This window comes from Pholcus phalangioides, unplaced genomic scaffold (genome assembly GCF_987345545.1).
Source record: "Pholcus phalangioides strain wild (caught in Gottingen) unplaced genomic scaffold, Ppha-v1.0 ptg000022l_1, whole genome shotgun sequence".
In the NCBI taxonomy this organism is placed as follows: Eukaryota; Metazoa; Arthropoda; class Arachnida; order Araneae; family Pholcidae; genus Pholcus; species Pholcus phalangioides.
Window position 1 is genome coordinate 28,511,703 of NW_028301615.1, and position 21,121 is coordinate 28,532,823.

At 40.3% G+C, this 21,121-nt stretch overlaps 1 protein-coding gene across 4 annotated transcripts in view; it reads right to left on the bottom strand.

Moving 5' to 3' along the window:
* Positions 1-21,121, bottom strand: part of cu (NADP/NADPH phosphatase nocturnin) — a 64,479-nt gene that overhangs the window by 9,415 nt on the left and 33,943 nt on the right. The window contains exon 1 of one of the 4 annotated variants that reach the window (XM_089249629.1): positions 7,811-8,124. The exons of the other annotated variants lie outside the window; for them this stretch is intronic. Within the exon in view, the coding sequence (XP_089105755.1) occupies positions 7,811-7,872 (62 nt within the window). The 5' untranslated portion in view covers positions 7,873-8,124. Of the gene's footprint in view, positions 1-7,810; positions 8,125-21,121 lie in introns of those variants that run through there. 4 annotated transcript variants of the gene reach the window in all.

Below are 21,121 nucleotides of genomic sequence, written 5' to 3' on the forward strand. Positions count from 1 at the left end.
GGGGAAAGGGAAGATCATCTCTAAATAGCATTGAATACATAACACTATGTTCAAAAAGTTTCGAGACTTATTTTATCATGGAAGAATGAATACAAATAGAATATGTTTATTCGATGTTTCCCTCGAAGCAACTGCCCTGTGTAATTTTGCATTTTTGCCATCGTTCATACGAAGATGTAAATTCGGATAAAAAGAACTTCTTCGGAACATGAGAATCTTTGCCTCTTTAAGCAAATTCTTTATCTGAGGAAAAAGTCACATAAGGGGGAATAAGCTGGTTGTAGAAATATTGGAATGTGATATTTTGACAGGTATGCTGACACCAAGAGGGATGTGTGAGCCACCGCATTATCGTGATGAAGCATCCACGACTTGGACTTCGAAAGATCTAGTCACTCGCGTCTCACCGAATCATTCAGATGTTTAAGGACTAACAGGTCTCTCCCGGTATGAGATTACCTGTCAAAATATCACATTCCGATACTTCCACAACCAGCTTATCCCCATGTGTCTCTTTCCTGGGATCGTCGGATAAAGAATTTGTTTAAGTGACAACTATTCCAAGAGGTTCCGAAGAAGTGCACCGAGCAGTAACGACGGCTTTGGAGGGTGTGACAAAAAAAACGGCTTGCAATCCGAAGTTACATCTTTGTATGAACAATGGCAAAAATGCAAAATTTCTCAGAGTAGTTACCTTATTTTGAAGGACTCTGGCCAAAAACTCTAGTTGACGCCATTCACGGTTCTTCGAGGTGATCGCATCTTCACTGTACCAGCGGTATCCTAAAGTGAAGATATCCACCGCAGTAGTGGACGAAACATCCGCTTCCGAAGCGATTCGACCACGGCATGACGGCCCGGAGAAATCTCATGGTATCGAAAATCAACCTTTTTCCAGGCACCATAAACTATTTTACAAGGAAATGAATTTCTTTTATATCTCGGCCAAATTTTATATGAACGCAAGTTACTTCTACTAGGCCTTGACAAGTGAGGGCGGATAACCTTGAATGAATTAACTTACTCGTCGTCATTTGGCACCCAACTGCAGCACATACCCATTTCCAAGCCTCCAGCTGTAAACTCGATGCCGCCAATGACCACGAACATCTCTCCTAAAGGGAAATCGAGTATTCTGTAGTTGTTGTAATCCCAGGAAGGACTCCCAAGGAGTATCATCGGAACGTCTCGTAGGATCGGGAAAGAGATGTGATACTCATAAAATATATTGATGTAAGTCCTACCTATGCTGAATCATTGAAAAAATTCAACCTTATCTAAGAGCATCCGAGAAACGGATGAATTTCCAAAAAAAAAAGCAACGTCGTTTTTTTGCTGCTGAAACCGCTTCAGATTCGGTTGCATGCCAGTGATTTGGCCCGTTCGCCAATCATAGGAATAATTCTTCCGTATTGTTGGCAATGTGAAAATGTTAATGCTCATCAAAAACTGAATGTAAGAAATGTCATTCTAGAAGTGTCCTACCATCATTTGAAACAAGCACGGATCCTGGGGTGGGGGGGGGGACGGTGAGGCGATCGACCCTCCCAAGAACCGAATAATATGGTGGGGGGAAATTTGTCTCGCCCGTAAATATACGGGATGATACGATGCACCTGCACGATAAGTCGCTTCTGCGACAGATCATCCCGAGAGCCGCCTGCGTCCACTCCATTCGAAGCTGAAGATGTCCGCCTCGATTGATTTGCAGCTGAATATGCCTGCCTCGACTTCATTCGCAGCTGAATATGCCTACCTCGACTTCATTCGCAGCTGAATATGCCTGCCTCGACTTCATTCGCAGCTGAATATGCCTGCCTCGACTTCATTCGCAGCTGAATATGTCTGCCTCCACTCCGTTCACAGCTGAGGGTGTCTACCTCGGCTTCATTCGCAGCTAAAGATATTTGCCTCGGCTGATTCGCAGTTGAAGATGCATATCTCCACTCAATTAGCAGCTTAAGATGCCTGCCTCTACTCTTTTCGAAGCTGAAGGTGTCTGCCTTCGCCCAGGCGCTGATTCAGAGGGGGGCGGGGATGGGAACGATCGTCTCTTCCTAGAGCCGAATAATATAAGAAAATATGTGTCCTGTAAAATACGGGAGAATCAAACGAACTTATATTACACAATTCACCCTTCCCGTCATATCGTCTTAGATCCGCGCCTCATTTGAAGACAAAATTGAGAAAATATGAAGAATATCGTTTAGAATTGAGACTTCTGAAGCTGGTGATGGCATGAAGGTAGTGCTATTCTCAGATAGAGATGCCATTTATACGAATCCAATGATATCAAAAACAGGGTGTATTGCACTGTAACGAGGCCAACAACGGTACAAGTATTCAATCATAACACTTCACTATTATAGTTCGAAAAATAGAGAGAGAGAGAGAGGTGGCAGCACTTTAATAATCATTACACAGAAACTAATTTCATATTAGGCTCACAACACGAAAACGCGCATTTCAACAAGTACCAATGTGTTAGAGAAATATAGATGATGTGATGATGATGTGCATGTATCGTTTAGTAGCAACGAAGTGTAAAAACACAATCACGTTCAAACTTGTGGTCTCCCTCCAGTTTGAACCCATTAATAAGTTTACCCCATAGGCGCAAGCTTGTATGCAGTCCAGAGCAGAAACGTATAAGACGGGGAGGGGCACTAGGAGCCCATGATTTCCCCCTCCCAAGGTGATCGAAAATTGAAAATACTTTTAAATAGCTTTGTAAAATAATTTAAATATCGAAAGAATATACCTTTATGGACTATCCTGATCAATTTCTGTTAAACTGAAAATCTTTTTAAAGATTAAAAACTGAAAATTCCCTGAAAGAAAATTGTTGTGTCCCTTCCGGAGTTCGATCCTGCGTACGCCCCCCTCCCCAATACCTATAGAAATATTAAGTTTCAGAACCCCCCCCCCCCCTCAAATCATTACGTCTATGCCCGACCCTACATTTTTTGTTGTATTGCACAGACTACTTGTTTCCATAATATGAAAGTCAGACTCCATTTCATAGAATCTTTCCACGGATTTTCCGAAAGGATCCACGGACCACTGATTGAGAACCCTGTTATAAAATATCGTCTCTGAAACAGTAAACTACCAATTGAAAGAATACGTCACCACAAGAAATATCCGAAGCGTTGAGAATATTGGAGTTTTCTCTGGTGTCAAACAAAATCTGTGTCACATGTCCCGCTCACTTTTTATCAACCCAAATGCCATCTGTCTTGCCCAAACTGTGATACTTTAGATCAGCGTATTTTTAGACCAGGGGTTCGAACTGGCCGCCCTTGGATTGTATTCAAGTTCGTAAACCTATCATATTTTCGCACATTTCAACTATAAATTCACAATTTAAATGATACCTACGGGGTATTTCTAAAAGGACACCCCCTAGCTTTAAAATGACATAACTTGGAAACCGTGAGGAATAGAAAGATCAAACAAGTGATACGTTCAATGGGCACGCCTGGCATTTTGAATATACCTGTTGGCAAATTAATTACAATCGTAACTTATAGATGGCACCACGGATGTTTTATTTCTGACTGTTTTTTCCATGGGGATAATCGTAATGTTATTTTTTACGGTAGGAGTCCTCAACCATTGTATCATCCTGAACAGTTCATCAGTTGCCTCCACTACAGAAGAGACATTGTCTCTCCGCATAGACAGAGTACTTACATCACACAAAAATCAACGCATCCACATGATCACTTCCAAATACGGAGGCCAGATGTCAGCACCGCTGCAACATCAAATACGCATAATTACGACAACATAAATACGTTAGAAATTCCCCAGAAGTATGTTTACAAGTAGCGTGTACGGTTAAGTAGTAGCAGTGTAAACATTACAGGGAAGTAGATTCAAACTCCATTCTTTACTTTTGCCAATGTCATTGCTACGCAAGGCAGCTATTTCGACTGCAGCCATTAGTAATGTAGCTTGACCCCTGTTTACAAAATTCAATATCACCCACTGTTTAAAAGACATTCCACCGGGACTGGCACCATCTATTCGCTAAAGTTGTAATCAATTCAGCAAACCAGTGCGAATTGAAATTTCAAGCCAGCCTATCGAACGAACTCTTATCGTTTCATCTCTCTATGTAAATACGAGCGAGCCCTTTCAGAAACAGCCTGAATAACTGTTCACGTAAATGCCTGGCAGCAAAATGTCCCCTCTTCTAAGAAAATAATACTCAATAAGTTCATAATTTTGGTTCACAGAATACGGCTCGGTGAGACACCATCGGCAAATACAGAGGGAGGCGTATGGACCATAAAAATCAATGGTGGTCATCTGTCCAAACTCTTCAGCTGTTCCATTCACGCCAGGAAGAACCTGTAGTTCATGTTGGAGTCAAGTTTTAGAACTGGGCTAATCAAATCGATCTTTCAGTTCTTTTTTAAGAGAAGAAGGGAAAAACCAGTCCACCCAGACTGGTCAATATGGTACATAGACCACATGAACTGCGAGAAGAAAACGTTTTTAATGAGCGTTTACCAACAAATATCGATCTTTCTCACACGTGCGTTCGATATCCCTCGTGATAAGGAAATTAAACTCGTAATAAAAAGAACTCCTTTCATTACAAAGGTTAAGGTCATCACGTCGACGTGTTCTTTATCCACTTCCTTGGCTCGATTAGGTTCTCGTTGTGACCCTTAATATGCGCTAGGGCGATCACACGTAATGGTGGTCTCTCACCCTCCCCTCGAGCGACCCGAAAGAAGAAGAAGAAAAATTGCCTTCATTAATTAATAAGTACAAACGAGTTGGACATGGAGGAAAGAAAATAATTACAATGATGGTGGTGGCAACAAATAATTATATTGGAAGAGGAGAGATATGGATAAAAGTAGTTGCCAAAGAGCCAAGAGGCCCTGCTCGGAATTGATGTCACGTAGGAAACGATTGACGCAGTGAAACTCATACTGATGACGATCTTGTGACCGTTTGTGATCGGTTTTGTTTTTTTAATCGGTCGGTCATCTGAAGAGACGGTTCCAAAACACACTCGTTTTCCCACGCGGACACGAACTAGTCCGCATTGAAATTTTGTCGCCGGTGACGGTCTCCTCTGACTGGTGTCCCAAAGAAATTGCTAGTCTTTACCGCAAATTAAACATCTCTTCTTATATCCCAGGGGTCCTTCAACCTTTTTTCCTACTCGCGAGCAGTGCTTGTACCCATCATCAAATGAAGAGCACCCTGAGGGCAAGTTTGGTATACGAAGGCACTGAAATCGTGGTGATTGCTGTCCTTGAATGCAATTTGTATGCAAAGGGGGGGGGGGTTCAATTGTGAAGTTGATCAAGAGCACGAAATCGGACACGAGCATCGAGCACTGCGGTGCTCGCGAGCAACGGGTTGAAGATGCCTGTTCTATCCTGTTGTTTTCGAGCATCACGAGTGCTCGATGCTTGTATGTGCTTTCGTGCTCACGAGTTCTTGATCAATGTGTAATTATCAAATAATCCCATTTAAGTTGTATTATGGTGGTCTTAGTTTAAACAAGTTGATATATGGGTGCTCTTTTCCCGCTGCTAGGCCTGGACGGTGATCGCAACTCAGAAAAATATTTAAAAACCTCCTGCTGAAAATAACTACAGTCGAATCCCGTTATAACGAACACTCCAAGAGACCGGAGAAATCGTTTCGTTACAGCGAAATTTCGTTATAAATGAATTCCAGGTTTTTTGCATTGTTCCTATGTAAACTTATCTGGGAGATCAGAAAAGTGTTCGCTAAAACGAGATTTTCACTATAACGGTATTTCTTAAAACGGGATTCGACTGTATTGCGAAATTCTAACAGTTAGTGCATGTGTTTAGAAAAAAAAACTTGAATGTATCATGCTGTGGCAGAGGTCAACCTTTTTCTAGTCGTGAGCACTGCCAGTACACATCATCAAACGAAGAGCACCCGTTACGGCAAGTTTGACATGCGAATGTCAATGCGATTGAAATCAGGATGATTTCAATCGCATTGAAATCATCCTGAATGCAATCCTTGAATGCAATTTGTACAAGGTGTTTAATTGGAACACGAGCATCGAGCACTCAAGGTGCTTCAGGGAGCCCCGTGGTGCTCGCGAGCAACGGGTTGAAGGTCACTGTGATATGGTATGGAGTGATCACCGGGAGCTAAAATTCTCACACTCTGCTGAAATTCAATGAGCTGTCCTCTTACGAAGGTTCGACACCACATTGTTTCTCAACCGTCGGGCCCTGACATCAGTCGAACCGGGCCGTGAGTGGTTCACTGTTTCGTTTTTACCCATTTATTTTCAATTAGCCGTGTGTATGACCGGGCCTTCCACTCACGAAAAAAGAAATTAACTGGGCCGTGGGAATCCCAAGGTTGAGAACCCACTGTTCTATACCGTATCAACATCATGAGTCTCCGGGTAAATTAATGCCCTGGGGGAGGCGCAGTTAGTTGGAAGTGACAGTTTAAATATATACTCTCGAAAACCATAGCGTCAGATCTCATCATGTAGGTCCCGTAATGGACATGAGACCTCCGGGATGGCCAGTAAATTAAAATGGCCCTCATGCTGGATTCTGAAAGAGTCATACTTTTCCCCACTATATTTCACGTATAAACTATATCATGTTCAAAACAATATTTCTTTCACGTCCACATTTTTTTCTCTCTCATAGCTCTCTGTGGCCCTCTTAACCTCTTTCCGTGATTCCCGTTTTACTTCATTTTTACCCGTAGCCCTCTGAGAATATCCCGGGACAGCGGGGGAAGGAAGCTTTGCGACCCCAGGTGTTGAGAAACACTGGCAGAGTCACCCTTAGGGTTCTGAGACATGTGCGGTCGCAAAAATCCTTTTTTTGGGGGAGGACCGCATTTATGGTAACAGTAATTTGAATTCTTTCATGAATTCTGAATTTTCATCAATTTTACATTTTCATGTAGAAAAATGTAATTTTGGGAGTATTTCTTTCGTAAATTCTAAATCATATCTACCATATACAAATACAAATACAACGCCACAACAGGCAAAATGCCCAACGAGGTGGCTGATAAAAAGATGCCCATAAAAATATGGGCATTGTTTTCTGGGATGGGCATATTTCTGGCATTGTTTTTTTTAATAAATTCTGAATTGTCATCAATTTTGCAATTATTTCTTTCATTCATTCTGAAAATTTCCATTAATATTCTAAAAGTATTTCTTCCATTTATTCTGAATTTTCATCGATTCTGGAACTATACTTTTTTCAATTATTTTAGATTTTCATCAAATTTGAAATTGTTGGTTTCCTTCATTCTGAATTTTCGATTCCGCTCTCTCATAGATGAAAAATATCGAGCTAAGGAGTCCCCGCAATTATTTTCGCACCGGGTCCCGCGTTTGATAAGGGCACGGCAATGACGGTAAGGGCACAGCCCTGACTACCGGAATGCGGCACAATGTATTCATAGGTTGTGGCGAATGTTTGTACATTTTTCTCACGGGGAAATTAAACTTCTAAATGGACGCACACAGATGTACGGACATCATGCCCGAAAAACCGAGTAAAATACAGTCAAACCTCGTTAATGAGTCACTCTTGGGAGAGCAAAAACATGACTTAGTAAGCGGAGTGACTCGTTAAACGGAGTAAGCTGCGCCAATTCCTGCCCGAGGACAATTGGGACTTCCAAAACGTGACCCGTTAAGCAGAATGACGTGTTAACAGGGTGACGCAGTAACGAGGTTAGACTGTATCTCCTTAAATTCACTTTAGTAACAGTATTTATGTTATGACTACGCAAAAATAAACACAGCACTTACCAATCATTAACATTGTAATACTTGGAATATCCACCGAACGGGGATGCCCGAATTCTCTTCATGGTGTCCGAGAGATTACTGATGCGACCTGAACGACTGAATGCATTTAACGCCTGGTTCGATATCCGGTTATGCGTAATCACACCACACAATGATGATAATACATAAGCTCTCCTTTTTTATCGTAAAAAAGAAAAAATAAATAAAAATACTCGTGCTCGTGAGAAACACGAGCAAGACCTCGTCACGAGACCGCAGCAGAACACGCGTGATGATACGAGTATGAGTCGTTATTAGGAACGTCTTTATCTGACAAGAGGGTGAACTCAGACGCTATCGCAACACACTCAGAGGACGCACAATTTCCTATTTAGACTCACTTCCGCACACACAAAAAACACTTTCTCTACTTTTTTTTTTTTTTTCTTCTATGTTCAGTGTGAAGAGATAGTAAATATTCAGGAAGAGCGGCCGGAGATAACGAGGATTCAAGGAAACCCTAGGACTATGGTGTCGCATTATCGAGGAAAGAAAAAGGTCGTGTCGGATGTAGTACATTGTAGTCACATGTATTATAATGTCAACTGAACTTTTCAACTTTTTGGGTAGAGGTTCTCGTGTTTTTAAAAACTGTCCACGTTGAGACCACAGGTTATTCAAGCTCTATGTAGGGACTTTTGGATTCCCCCCCTCCCTCCCGATTTTATGCAATCAAAAAAATATCATACACACAGGATGCAGTTTCGTCTTAACGGATAGGCTCACCCGAGTACAGCCCGGAGGGCCTCAAGAGGAGAGGTGGCCCTCACAAAAATGAGAACTGATTGAAATTTTCAAGAATTTGCTACGTAGGACTTAAGAAAAATCACTTTTCGCAGGGGCCCCATGATGCTCTTAAGACGGCCCTGACAGGGTGACTATGGAACAAGGGAACAGAAACTGTGTATGAGTATTGCGTATATATAGTGACTATATGACTCGAATTTTACGGGACATTCTCGTAATTTTAGCCATCCCGTTTTTTTTTTTTTTCGTATCAATGTTCCCGTTTTTTTAGCGGTTTTTTTTTCATACATCCTACTTGAACTTTTATTCTTTACTGGACTCGAAAATTTTTCAAAATTTATAAATTGCATTACAATAATTATGTGACTATGATTATCTTAATTGATAACAATGGTATGTATAAAAAGCCATTCCACATATTTGTCGAACTAAACCTTTTTTCGCGAACTACATTCTAATTTACATACTTCAATTTTCAGTAGTGCTCCATTTTCATTCCATTGACGACTCGGAGATTAATGGCATTTTTATTCATCTTTGACAATTTTTTGCGTAATTGCAGATGTCCCGTATTTTTCTGTAGGGATCCCAATTTCACGTATTGACCATATCGAGAAAATATGGTTAGCCTAGATGCGCATGTTTCGATGCTACTAATACTACTATTAAAGCTAAACCGCACATTCACATAGTGAATATTCTTCTGTGAAATGCTAACGAACTGGAGCATGTCAAAATATGTCGTGTATGTGTTAGCATGGAGCTAAGTTTCTCTCTGAGAAATGCCTGCCGTGTGTTCAATGACTGCCGCCACCTGTCTTTCGTATTCGGAAGCAAAAACGTTCACCAGTTTCTTTCGCCTGTTCGTATTATGCGTGAATTTAAATGTTGTAGGGCTGATTGGTCTCAGTGGAGAAATATACTTTTCTACTGAACAAAAAACCTTTCGCAGACCGCTTTAGGGCCGCAGGTCGAAGGTTGCGCACCAGTGCCATGGCGCCCCACATCCTGAAGCAGGGCCTCTATGCTGGGATCTTTTACGGGCCCCCGACGAGACTTTCACGGGCCCTTTATGATGAATTTATAGCGTGAAAAAAAAATGAAAATAATCCCGGTTGGAGCCTTGTTAGCCCACCTCTTGTGGGGGCCATGACCAGTGCCACGGAATTAGTAGTCCGATTCGGATCCATACCAAAATTTAGAGGGGCCTGTCGGCTCACCAGTCAAGACCCTACAATCTGTTTGCTTAATATTTCTCCGACATTAACGACCGCTCATCTTATGTCACCTGTTGTCGAAGGCTTTTAAAGGAGTTTAATCCAATGAAAGTTGTTTTTCTCTTGAAATGGCTGAAATATGTCTCTCACTTAATGGGAATAATACTCTCACTTATATGGGAAGTAGCCAAAAGAGAGAGGTTGTTAAACCGTTGACCCGGTTCAGGTTTTCTTATTTATTTTTCACACAAACGTATTTTCCTTTTAAAAAAAAAAAATCGTGATCATTTACTTCCAGTCTGATCTTCCTATTCCCTACAATCATTAGAAGAACAAGTTGCATTAACTAAGGCACAAACACGGTGTCACCAACTGTTTCGGCGGGTTTCGGTTCGTTTCCTGGACGTGATCCGATTACGCCGTAATTATCGGGTTCTCTGGGCGAGCTTGTGTATTCACCACATCCTCATACAAAGTCAACATTACGTCGTTTCCCTTTATAGCGGATCGCGTCTGGTATCCGACGCATATTAATTAAATTATGACTTTTCGACATGACCATTCCTACCTATATCAGTTGGATATTCGTGGAACGATGCCCTCGTTTTTCAAGATACGACGATCCTAACGGTGACACAGACACCCACGAAATTAGTCCAAGTTGCCGACGATGGTATATATATGAGGAAAGGTGGATTTCGAACAACCCTGGGTGTCAGTGCTATTCATAGCTAAATCTATTACTATGAGCGAGGTGAGAAATCCACTGTTTTCCCTCAAGAAAAAAAAGTTCTTCGTATATACAGTCGAATACCGTTACAGCGAATATCTCACGACACTTTTCTAATGCCCGAGAAAGATTTACACAGCAAAAATGCGAAAACCTGGGATTCCTTTATAACGAAATTTCGTTATAACGAAGTGATTTCTCCGGTCTCTTGGAGTTCGTTATAACGGGATTTGACAATATATATCCATGATCGTAAAGGGGTTAATAAAGAGCATATTTATATATAATCTTAATTAGCCCCTTTACGATCATGGACAAAATATTTCGTCCAAACGCCAGTGGAATAAATTCAACCCAGTTCTTTTTGTTTCCTTTCCTGTCTCCTCACCGTCGCGAAGCTTCATTGTAACTCTATGAGTTGAAGTTCTTTCCCTCCCCGTTTTTCCTATACTCCTGTTAGTGATCTTCCCCCCGCCACCACACACGTATAATGTATCTCTCTCCGTTACCATGTGAGAGCGAACTATAACACGTAGGGTGAGTATGAAAAGAGAAATCTATTTATGAGTTAACTGCAAAAACTTAACTTACTACTCAACTACAAAAAAAAAAAATGAGAACAGTTTTTGTCCAGTGAAAGCTCTCGATAACGTTCATTCTTTTGATTGAAGATTTTGTCTGGCAACGGGGAGTGTTAGCTAATTGGGTAACATTATACATAGAAGAAAGGTGAAAAAAACTTAATTAAAAAAAAAATTGTTCGTTTACGGGAGGTATCCTCGAACGTGGGTTGTTTCATTTCGTCACTTTCGTCGCGCCGCGGTCATTTTCTGCACACGAGGGATAATTTGCACATAAGACCGGGACCTACAATTTATTGCCGATTCCGAATGGCAGCATATATTATATTCACCGAGAGGTTTGTGCGCTAACCTCTCGGTGTGGGACTCTCTGCGGTAGCAATCGTTTTCTGTGGTCATGTCACCGTTTGTGTTGTACCTCTGTGTCAGGAAGGTTTCTGACAAGGACAAATCGGATATCGAACTCGTGGCACCTCTAAACATCCTTTGGTACTTAAAGAGAGTATTTTATCGACCTGGACTACCTAGCCATATAATCATGTACAAATATTATTCATAGTCATATTATCAAATGAATGGCTACTGCAATGAGTAGTGAATTAAAATGTATTTCACGAAAAAAAAGTTTAACACGTGACAAATATTTGCAGTTATAGTTGTAATTAGCATTATAGAATTTGCTACTTACGAAAAAAAAAATCATGTTCATCCATGATTTCAATTAAGATTACAAATTCAAAAGAAAAAGCTTCGTTTGGGAAAACGCGGCAAAAGTCATTATGGACAAAAATAAAGTAAAATGTGGGAATGTCCCGTAAAAAATACGGGACATATAGTCACGCTATTTATATACCCTGTAATTGTTCGTTATTATGTACGTTTATATCCAATCTCACTCGACATGAAGAGACAATAACGCCTCATTAAATTCATCTCGACCTACGCAAGCAATACATGGATCTCCACTAATTTACATGCACATACCGTCTTGTCATCAGATCATTATGCTAATACATGACGCATGTTTAGCTCTAGGTCGCAATAGAAGAAAAAAAAAATTAGGAGAGACATGCGAATGTGTTTTTCCTTCCGGACACTGTTCAAGGAAAAAAAAAATACTCTTCGTTATTTTTCCTCCATGTGCATTCATGTCCTTGAATGCGCAAGTGTCCCAGAACAAAACACAGCCGCGTTTTATTTTCTCCACCGACCAGAGGTCACTTCATTTGCATCTCGTCATTTTATTATATAATAATAATAAAAGTTAAGTAGGTGATTACGGTATTACGCAGTTTTGTCAACCCTTGCTAATCTCTGAGATCATGGACATGTTCAACCAAAGTTCGCGTGGCAATTACTGCAAGTGTAACCTAAATTCCGTAACGATATCGTTGGAACAGAAGGAAAAAACGTGTCCGTCACATTACAATATAATTGAATGATAAATATCTCTGGAGGATTCACAGCTGCATTGATTAGTGTCCACCAAGGTTATCTTTGAAGGAAACCTTGCTGTGTCCACGTTTTGATGGATTGACCGTCGTCATCTCGGACTCGATTCTTCGGCCGGATGAGTTCACACCAAGGACGGCAAAGCCCCATAACCTTAAGATGCCGGACTCGAGCAATCATGAAGAGCTAGAGAAGGATTTAAGTGGTTTAAATACTCTTTTACGGCCCGGTGTGATCGAGCTCTTCATAATTGCTATAGAAGAAATTTGTTACTCCACGTATAGAAAATATTTGTGCCTAATACAGTCAAACCTCGTTAATGAGTCACTCTTGGGAGAGCAAAAATATGACTTAGTAAGCGGGGTGACTCGTTTAACGGAGTAAGCCATAGCTTGCCAATTCCTGCCTGAGGACAATTGGGACTTCCAAAAAAGTGATCCGGTAAGCGGAGTGACGTGTTAACCGGGTGACGCACTAACGAGGTTTGACTGTATTAAGAGACCCACGGAGGGACACGACGCCCTCACCCATTTTTTTATCCTCGAATCGAACCTCGATTTCCGACACAGAGAGTTGAAAATTCAGTTGGCACCTTATATTGGGTTTTAAGAAAGTTTATAGCACACTCAAACTCATTTGTAATGACCTCGGTTGTAAAGCTAATTATTCGACCGATTCCCGTAGAAAATGCATATTTTAGCGATGTAAATCTAAGTTTTTTTGGATAAATTTATATTTTCAGTTATTATTTTGATAAAATATTTCATAGCTGAGCTCAACTGTAAGGAAATTTGATGCAGTCAAACATCGATTAATATTTTTATTTCATTTAGTTCTGTACGTGAAATTTTGTTCTGTTCCGTTTCTAGGTAGTTTAGGTTTCGATATTTTTAGCGTGCAAAGGTAAAATTAGTTTCGCTTTATAGCGCCATCTATCTCCTTGATTTTAGATGATACTTCCTGATTTTAAGCGTATAAATATTTCGGTGATTTATTTCACCTTTTTCTTTCTATCATTTCTGCTATTGTTAATTAAAAATTGCTGCTATTGTTAATTGAAAAATTAATTCCCCGACAATATATGGCATTCTTCATTAAGATGTCACCCAATTATACAAAAAATCGGTTATAGTTGTCTCTTTTTGCTTTCATGAGCCTTTACCATTGAAACAACGTTTTAACACTGGTTTACGGAATGCAATTCACCGCTGGGAAAATTCACCGACCACAGTTCAATGCGAGTCGGTTAGCGAGGGAGTTACTGAGTCCATAAGGGAGTGAGTGAGTGATCCTAAAGATATGGCGGAAACTTTTAATAAAGACTTTATAATGACTGACTCGCATCGAACTGTTGTCGGTGCATTTTTCCAGCGGTGAATTTTACGGACACGTTTAAAACTTAGTGCCCGCTGCAAGATCCACAATGAAAATACAACGTCTCAATTCAGCTCTTCCCCCAGACACTTTATTTTGGAAAAGAAATTTCACAAAATGGTTTATTATATATTTTTTATTCCTTCCAATTCAGGAAATTCCCTTAAGAAACTAATTTTTCAAACTTTCCATATACAGGGTGATTATGATTTAAGTTCCCGTATTCTTTGAATAGTTTTTCCTCAAAAACTACTCATCCGAACACAGCCAAATTTTCAGGACATCGTAACGCTAGAAAGACGGACGAGGTCACTGTGACCCCCCTACGCACTCTTTCTGCTCCCATATCTCAGGTAAGAATAAACCAAAAGCTTCAAAATTTCTGGATTTTTCCTGAATTATCATGCTCTTGCGTACACCAAAGCTTTTCTCATTATCTTTTTTAGCAACGGGGATAAGAAGGGAAACCATCCGTGGGACTTTTTTTTAACCTTCATTCTTGTCTGCAGATGTCGATCAGCAGGTGTCTCAGCGTTTGTTGTCAAGCATTTTTGTCGTTTCGTCAGATAACGTTTTTGTCCTGCGATGTAGAAATATCCACGTGGTTGTGATTACTTTAGTCATGACAAAAACCCGCAGATTCACTGAAGAGGAAATTTCCCAGCAGTTGGCAAAGACTGCGTGAGGCAAACCCAGAAGAAGTGGTGCTGATTATGAGAATTCATAGGAGAATGAAAACTACCCCATGCAAAACATTTGTGAAGGTGTGAATCAGAGTAAAATTACATCTCCAACAATGCTTCAGCTGATGCAAAATGAAATGCTACTCGAAACAATTAATGCAAACCACACTGAAGCCACCAATGGAAACCTAGAACTACACCAAAAACGTCGACTGATTTCCATAAAAATATTAGAGATCTCAATAACGTTTATCGGTAGCGAAGAAAATGTTGCGGATGAAAGTGTAAGAAATATTGTGGGACCTTCCTCGTCAATAGGACGTCAAAGACTCCGAAATATTTACGAGGAACTCTTCGCTTACAGATACTTATTCCACATCATTGAAATTATGTAAAAAAAAAAATTTCAAATCTAAATTAAGAAGCTTGGTTGAAACCCTCTAAAAAGATCATCGTCGAGTGCTTCCAACCATGAAAAAATATAGCACACACATTCGTTGATCATATTCACAACCTAAAAGCAATGTAACACTGAAATCCTATCAGTAATATACAAAATACTGATACCACAGTCTCGAATTTCTTCCAAACTGGCGCTCGTCAAGTGAGGTCGTTAGCGCACGCGCGCACACACGCAACAGCATCCTTTAAAATTAAATGATGATAAAATATATTTACGAGAGCGTCTATCTAGGTATAGTCCCCCGACCCGTCTTTTTAATGTTAATGAGACCATGGGGGAAGATATTTATGCAATAAAAAATAGTTCCATTTTAGACCACCAGGTGAATAAGTGACCCTTTTTATTGAATTTTCCTTTTTTCCATGGCCCATATAGCTTTACACAAAGTTACAATGGAATACGCCCACCAGAACGGGCGCTACATGTAGGTTGAGGCGTAAAACTACACAGACCACTTAACGCGTCCGTTCTGGTAGACGCATCCCATTGAAACTTGATATAAACGCTTTACCATAGGAAAAAGAAAAACGCAATAAAAAAGCGTCACTTTTTCACCTGGTGGTCAAAACTCAAACTTTTTTTTACCGCATGAATCTATCTCCCATAGTGTCATTCAGATATCCTGAAAATTTATCTGCGTTCGGATGAGTATTTTTTATGTAGCTTTTTCTTTAAGCGCCATTTTGTATTATTTGTCTCCTGAGATTATTTTCCGGCTTGTGGTTATGAGCTAATTCCGAATCGGAAATTTTTTGTACCATTTGCATCGGCGTAGATTATACAATACAAATACAATTATCTAACTGAACATCTGCAATAAACGCATTCATTTTCCATGGGTGTCTCATTGTGTACGCAGCGTCAGAGTTCTACAATAGATACTGATAGAAATCGTAGAGACGAACATTTTGATATATAGAACCGCTCACAACCCCAGACTGATGCAAAGCAACTACTCGAATGAGGCAAGGGTTGTATTGGAAAAAAGTTAGCAAAGATTTATAGCAGTGGGCCCCCTTCCTCCATGCATCAAATCTCTCGCGTCATTCTCCTCGGTGGAGACAGCTATCGAGTCGATGTAACGTACAAGCCATCCAACTAAAATGGAAAAGCTGGACCCAATGCCCAGGCAAAAATAATTTCACATGCGCCCAGTGGCATATAAAGGTCGGAGACTGCAGCCTGGGATTTTAAAAGAAGAGTGAAGGAAACTTATGGAGCCGAGAAGTAGTAGTTAGCATGTTGAAGTGGGAGAGAGTTGAGAATGGTCTAAAACAGTGATTCTTAACCTTTTTTTGCCCGTGGCCCCCCTTTGGATAATATTTTTTTTTCTCGTGGCTCCCCTGTATTACCCTGAGTTTTCGACCCTCATCTAGAAGCAAGATCCTTTATACGTATTGAATTGATTTTTTAGTGAATTTATACTGAACGAAAATTTTTCAAATAAGGTTGGCCTCCAGACCACTGGCCTAGAGTTTATTGAGCACCCCTCTAGTCCGAGTTCTATTCAGGGCCGTCTCAACATCATGGGCGTCCTAGGCAAAGTGATGCTATGGTAGTCCCATACTTAGCTGGAAATAAACAGCCTTTACATATTTCCTACTTATTTTCAAAATTTATCGTACTATACAAAATATCATAAGGTGGGGTATTAATATGTGGTATCAACCCTATCCTTATGGACATGAGACTTCCGGGCATGATCCCTCACAAGAGTGGGACTGACAGAGCTGCAGCCCGGGGCCTGATATGGTTTTCATCATTTTTTGTTTTTCACACTATAAATTTAATATAGAGAAGGGGTCTGTGAAAAATCTAGCCGGGGTCCTGCGAAAAACCCCATCCTTAGGGAACTTATTGCAAAATGTAGGTGGTGAGGCGGGTGGTTCCATGCCCTAAGACGGCCCTGGTTTTATGGGTGGTTTTGTTTTATTCTGTAAGTGTATAGTAACTAATATAAAAGCTTTTATTTCTTCACACCTTAATTTTTCTTCTCAACTCTCTGTAGCCCTCCGAACCACCTGTCATGGCCCCTTTTTCGATTTTCTTCCGTGGCCCCCCTGAAGTATCCCAATAACACTAGGGGGCCATATGGCCCCAGGTTGAGAACCACTGGTCTAAAATACGCACAATACATACAAAATATATACAGAGCCTCCAAGAACCTCATTTTGATATGTAACATGAAGGTTCTCTCAACGAAGAACCGAAATCTATAGATGATCATAGTCATAATTAGACTATAACGCCAACTCAAACTTAGAGAGACACCCCCCCCCCCTTTATGTTACATATCAAACTACTCGTCTAGATTATCTCTATCGGAATCTGAAGAAATCCGATGACGCTCGACGAGGACAGTTTCTCTCAAACCTTCGGCCTCTGATAGACGGCTATTAACCCCCGTCATATATTATTGTCCTTCTCATCAAGCCATATATGATCGATATTCATGTAGAATACTGATATGATATGACCATACCAATCATCTGTGTATAATAACATGATAGCCGACATCAAAATCACAAGGAACTTCCTATTAACTGAACCATAATAAGCTCCAATATTCGAAGCGTTTCGATCCAGGGTGGTCAAAGATCTCTCTCGAAGCAGAACCAGATGATTTAGACATCTAAAATGCATCGTTTGTGTTACGTTGGGATCTGAGGAAAGAAAAAACTCACATAAACAAGAGCCTACTCTGACATAGGGCCTTTGGCACCAGACGTCCTCAAAGCCCTTGAAAAACACGACAGGGGGAAAAAAAATTGCCATTAAAAACGCATGTATGAAGATGGACACACACAAGCATGCATGATTATATATGCCTTTAATAGGTTACTAATCTAGTCATTCCACCCTTTTCGTGGCGAATTTGCATAAATCAAATTTTCCTACCTGTTCCTTTCACCTCGCCATACAAGCGGAGGTAGTTAATATCTCTCGGACACAAACACACAACCAACGAATAACCTCGTGTGTGAATATCAGTTACTGCTGAAATTCGTGGTGTGACTTCACTAGTTTGTAGTGGACCACCCTCAGGGTCGAATCTGTTTTCGTATGCGAGACCTTGTCCAAGTCTCTCTCTCTCACACACACACACAAACAAATGATGGTTCAAACTCGTATATATAAAAGTTGACAGGCTGGAATCATTCGAGGTTACGTCGTCGTCGTCGTCAGCTGTTGGCCGATAGATGACGACACTGAAATTTGCATTTTTCTGTATGTTACTACGTGTATGACGTTTCACGCCGTAGTTTGAGCCGACGGAAATACATAAAACGTCATTCCGTGAGTTACACCTTCATTTCATATATTCATTGGATTTTTTTTTTTTTCTTTTTCATTCCCTATGAATATATTCATGAAACAGTTGGATATGATTCTAATTAAGAATTCGGATAAATTTTATTTTACTGATTGGGAATATTGCCAAAAATATATAAGGGGTCTATCAAATAAAACCTGTGGATTCATTGAGACGGATAGAAAAATTCGACAGAATATTATGTAACAATACTGCACATGTTTCTATTAAATAAGTGGCCTTAGCCCTTCAGACTTGCATCAGATCTTCTTGAAGAGAATAAGAGCTTTGGTCGGTCGGATACAATGAAACTTTTGGCAAGCCTCATGAAGTTATCATGGTCCAACACTTAGCCGAACGGCCCTAGTGCTGGCCAAAAAAGATGTATGATGCTACAAGACGATACCCGTTCATCTAGAATGGTTAAGTACGAGAAGGGTATTTATGCAACCTGATCTGTGACTTTGCAGGGACCTTTGGGGGGGGGGGGGGACTTATCAGTGACGACAAGCAAGAGAATTTCAGCTTAAGATGTGCTATAATGATTGGACAAGTCACATGAAGCCAAGAATAAATGATTTTGTTACTTCATCCCCATGTTGTTCCTACGTTTTATTAAGTTTTTATTCGGTGTTTTCGTGGGAGTAGGGCAATAACTACGCCCGACTTTTGCCCCTTTCTTGTTTCTTTTCTCTCTCTCTTTCTCTTATTTCCACTCACGCACGAATTGGTTGCGACCAGAACGCCACAGCTTTCGGTTACACAATATAGTACTGTACTTACATAGCACGATAATTCAAGACCATTTACCATCTTCACTTCAAAAATATGGAAGACAGATTTTAGCAACAGCAAAGAATACTGAAGAAGTACAACTCTGACAACGTAAATACGTTAGGGCTACGCATATACACACATACAAAACTCGTTTTCCTACTTATACCGATTCGTTAGAAATTCTGCAGGGGAATGTGTACGAGGTATGTAAGGTTGGGGGAAATGCTTAGCAGTTGCACTAAATCCAAGAGGCGCTCTCAAGTTTGTTTGACCGTCAGCGGATCCTAGCAAGTACGACGTTCGTTGCTCTGCCGTAAATTATTGCATTATTGCAACCAGTCATCCCTTCTTTTTCGAGAGCTCAGCAAATCGCTTGAAGACAACTCATAGCGCGAGTATGTAGACGTATTTTTTTGGGGTTTGTATCGGTTCTGACAAATGAAGTTTACTTGCGGGCAGATACAAATACAAACACAACAGGCAAGGCCACAACAGGCAAAGGCAACAGGTTAAGCATGTGAGTGACCTAAAACGCGAAGACTCGGTGGGTGAGCGATCAAAAAGTAAGCACGAAAGTGTGCAAGCATGTGACGGATTAAAAGAGTGACTTGAGAGCGTTCAAGAAGAGGGAGTGATTAAAAAGTTAACCTAGAGATTGTATAAGCATGAAAGTGGCCTAAAGGGCGAAGACTCCGTGGGTGAGCGACCAAAAAAAGTGTGTAAGCATGTGACTGATCAAAAGAGTGGCCTAGAAAGCAAGGGAACAGGTCATAAGCAAAAGAGTGACCAAGAAGGTATATAAGCATGTGACTGGCCAAAAGAGTGATCTATAAAATGTGTGAGCATGGGAGTGACCTAAAGAGCGAAGGACTGAGTCAGCAAGCGGCCAAAGGAATCAAGAAACTGTGCAGGCATGCGAGTAACCAAATCAGCAGCGATTCTCAACCTGTATTGACTCACGGAGTGGCCGCAGAACCTCTGGGAAGTGCACACAAAGCACCGGAAGAGCACCGCTGGTCTAAATAAATAAATCCATTGTGGGGGGGAATGAGATTTCATTCACCCTTATATGAGCTTAATCATATAATTCACCAAATAAACGTGTAAATTTTCTCGAAGAATCTCTCTTAGTATCAGTATTTACGGACCGAAAAACACCATCCACGAGTAATCTTGTCCGATAACAAGGAAAGAAGAGAAACTTCGATAATAAACAAACACCAATAAGAGATTATACTTGAGGGAAATTATCAAGCTATTATTATCTTATCTCCTTTTTTTTTTGCTTCTCCTTCTAATAAGCTATGTTATCTTTTTACTACACTTAGAGATAACTTTCCATCGTTTGCTTAACCTTGTCGTTTGACTTCTGCGGCATATATTTATAGCAGAAAAAACATTGCTTAGAAGTTAGTTATATTATGCATTGTATTATGAAATATTTTCGCTAAAGACAAATATTTTTTCGTGCATCAAATAGGAAAAATACCCGGCTCTCTAATGTTGTTGTTATTTTTCTACCATTTCGTATCTAGAACATTATAAAAAAAAAAAAGGTTAACGACTAACGGCATGGAATAACATGACTGAAAACAATGAGGAAGCTGATAAGACTAAATTTAGCTCAGGGATACATTCTATATATTTAGTTTTTAACATCCTAATTTAGAGGGAAAATCAATTTATTCAAGTGAAAAGAATACAGGAAAGCATCTGGTCTGGGAGCCCATTCTAGGACATGGGACCCTCGTGGAAGCAAGGCAACCCATTTCTAAATTGTTGAGGAATTCATTATCAGATTTCCGACAGTACTTCTTCACTGATGTAATATCTATAGTCCCTCACTCCAATAATAGCTTTTTTTTTATCCATTTTTGAGTGATCTAACATCATACAACAATAGATTTCTCAACAATGTGGCGTATTTGAACGATA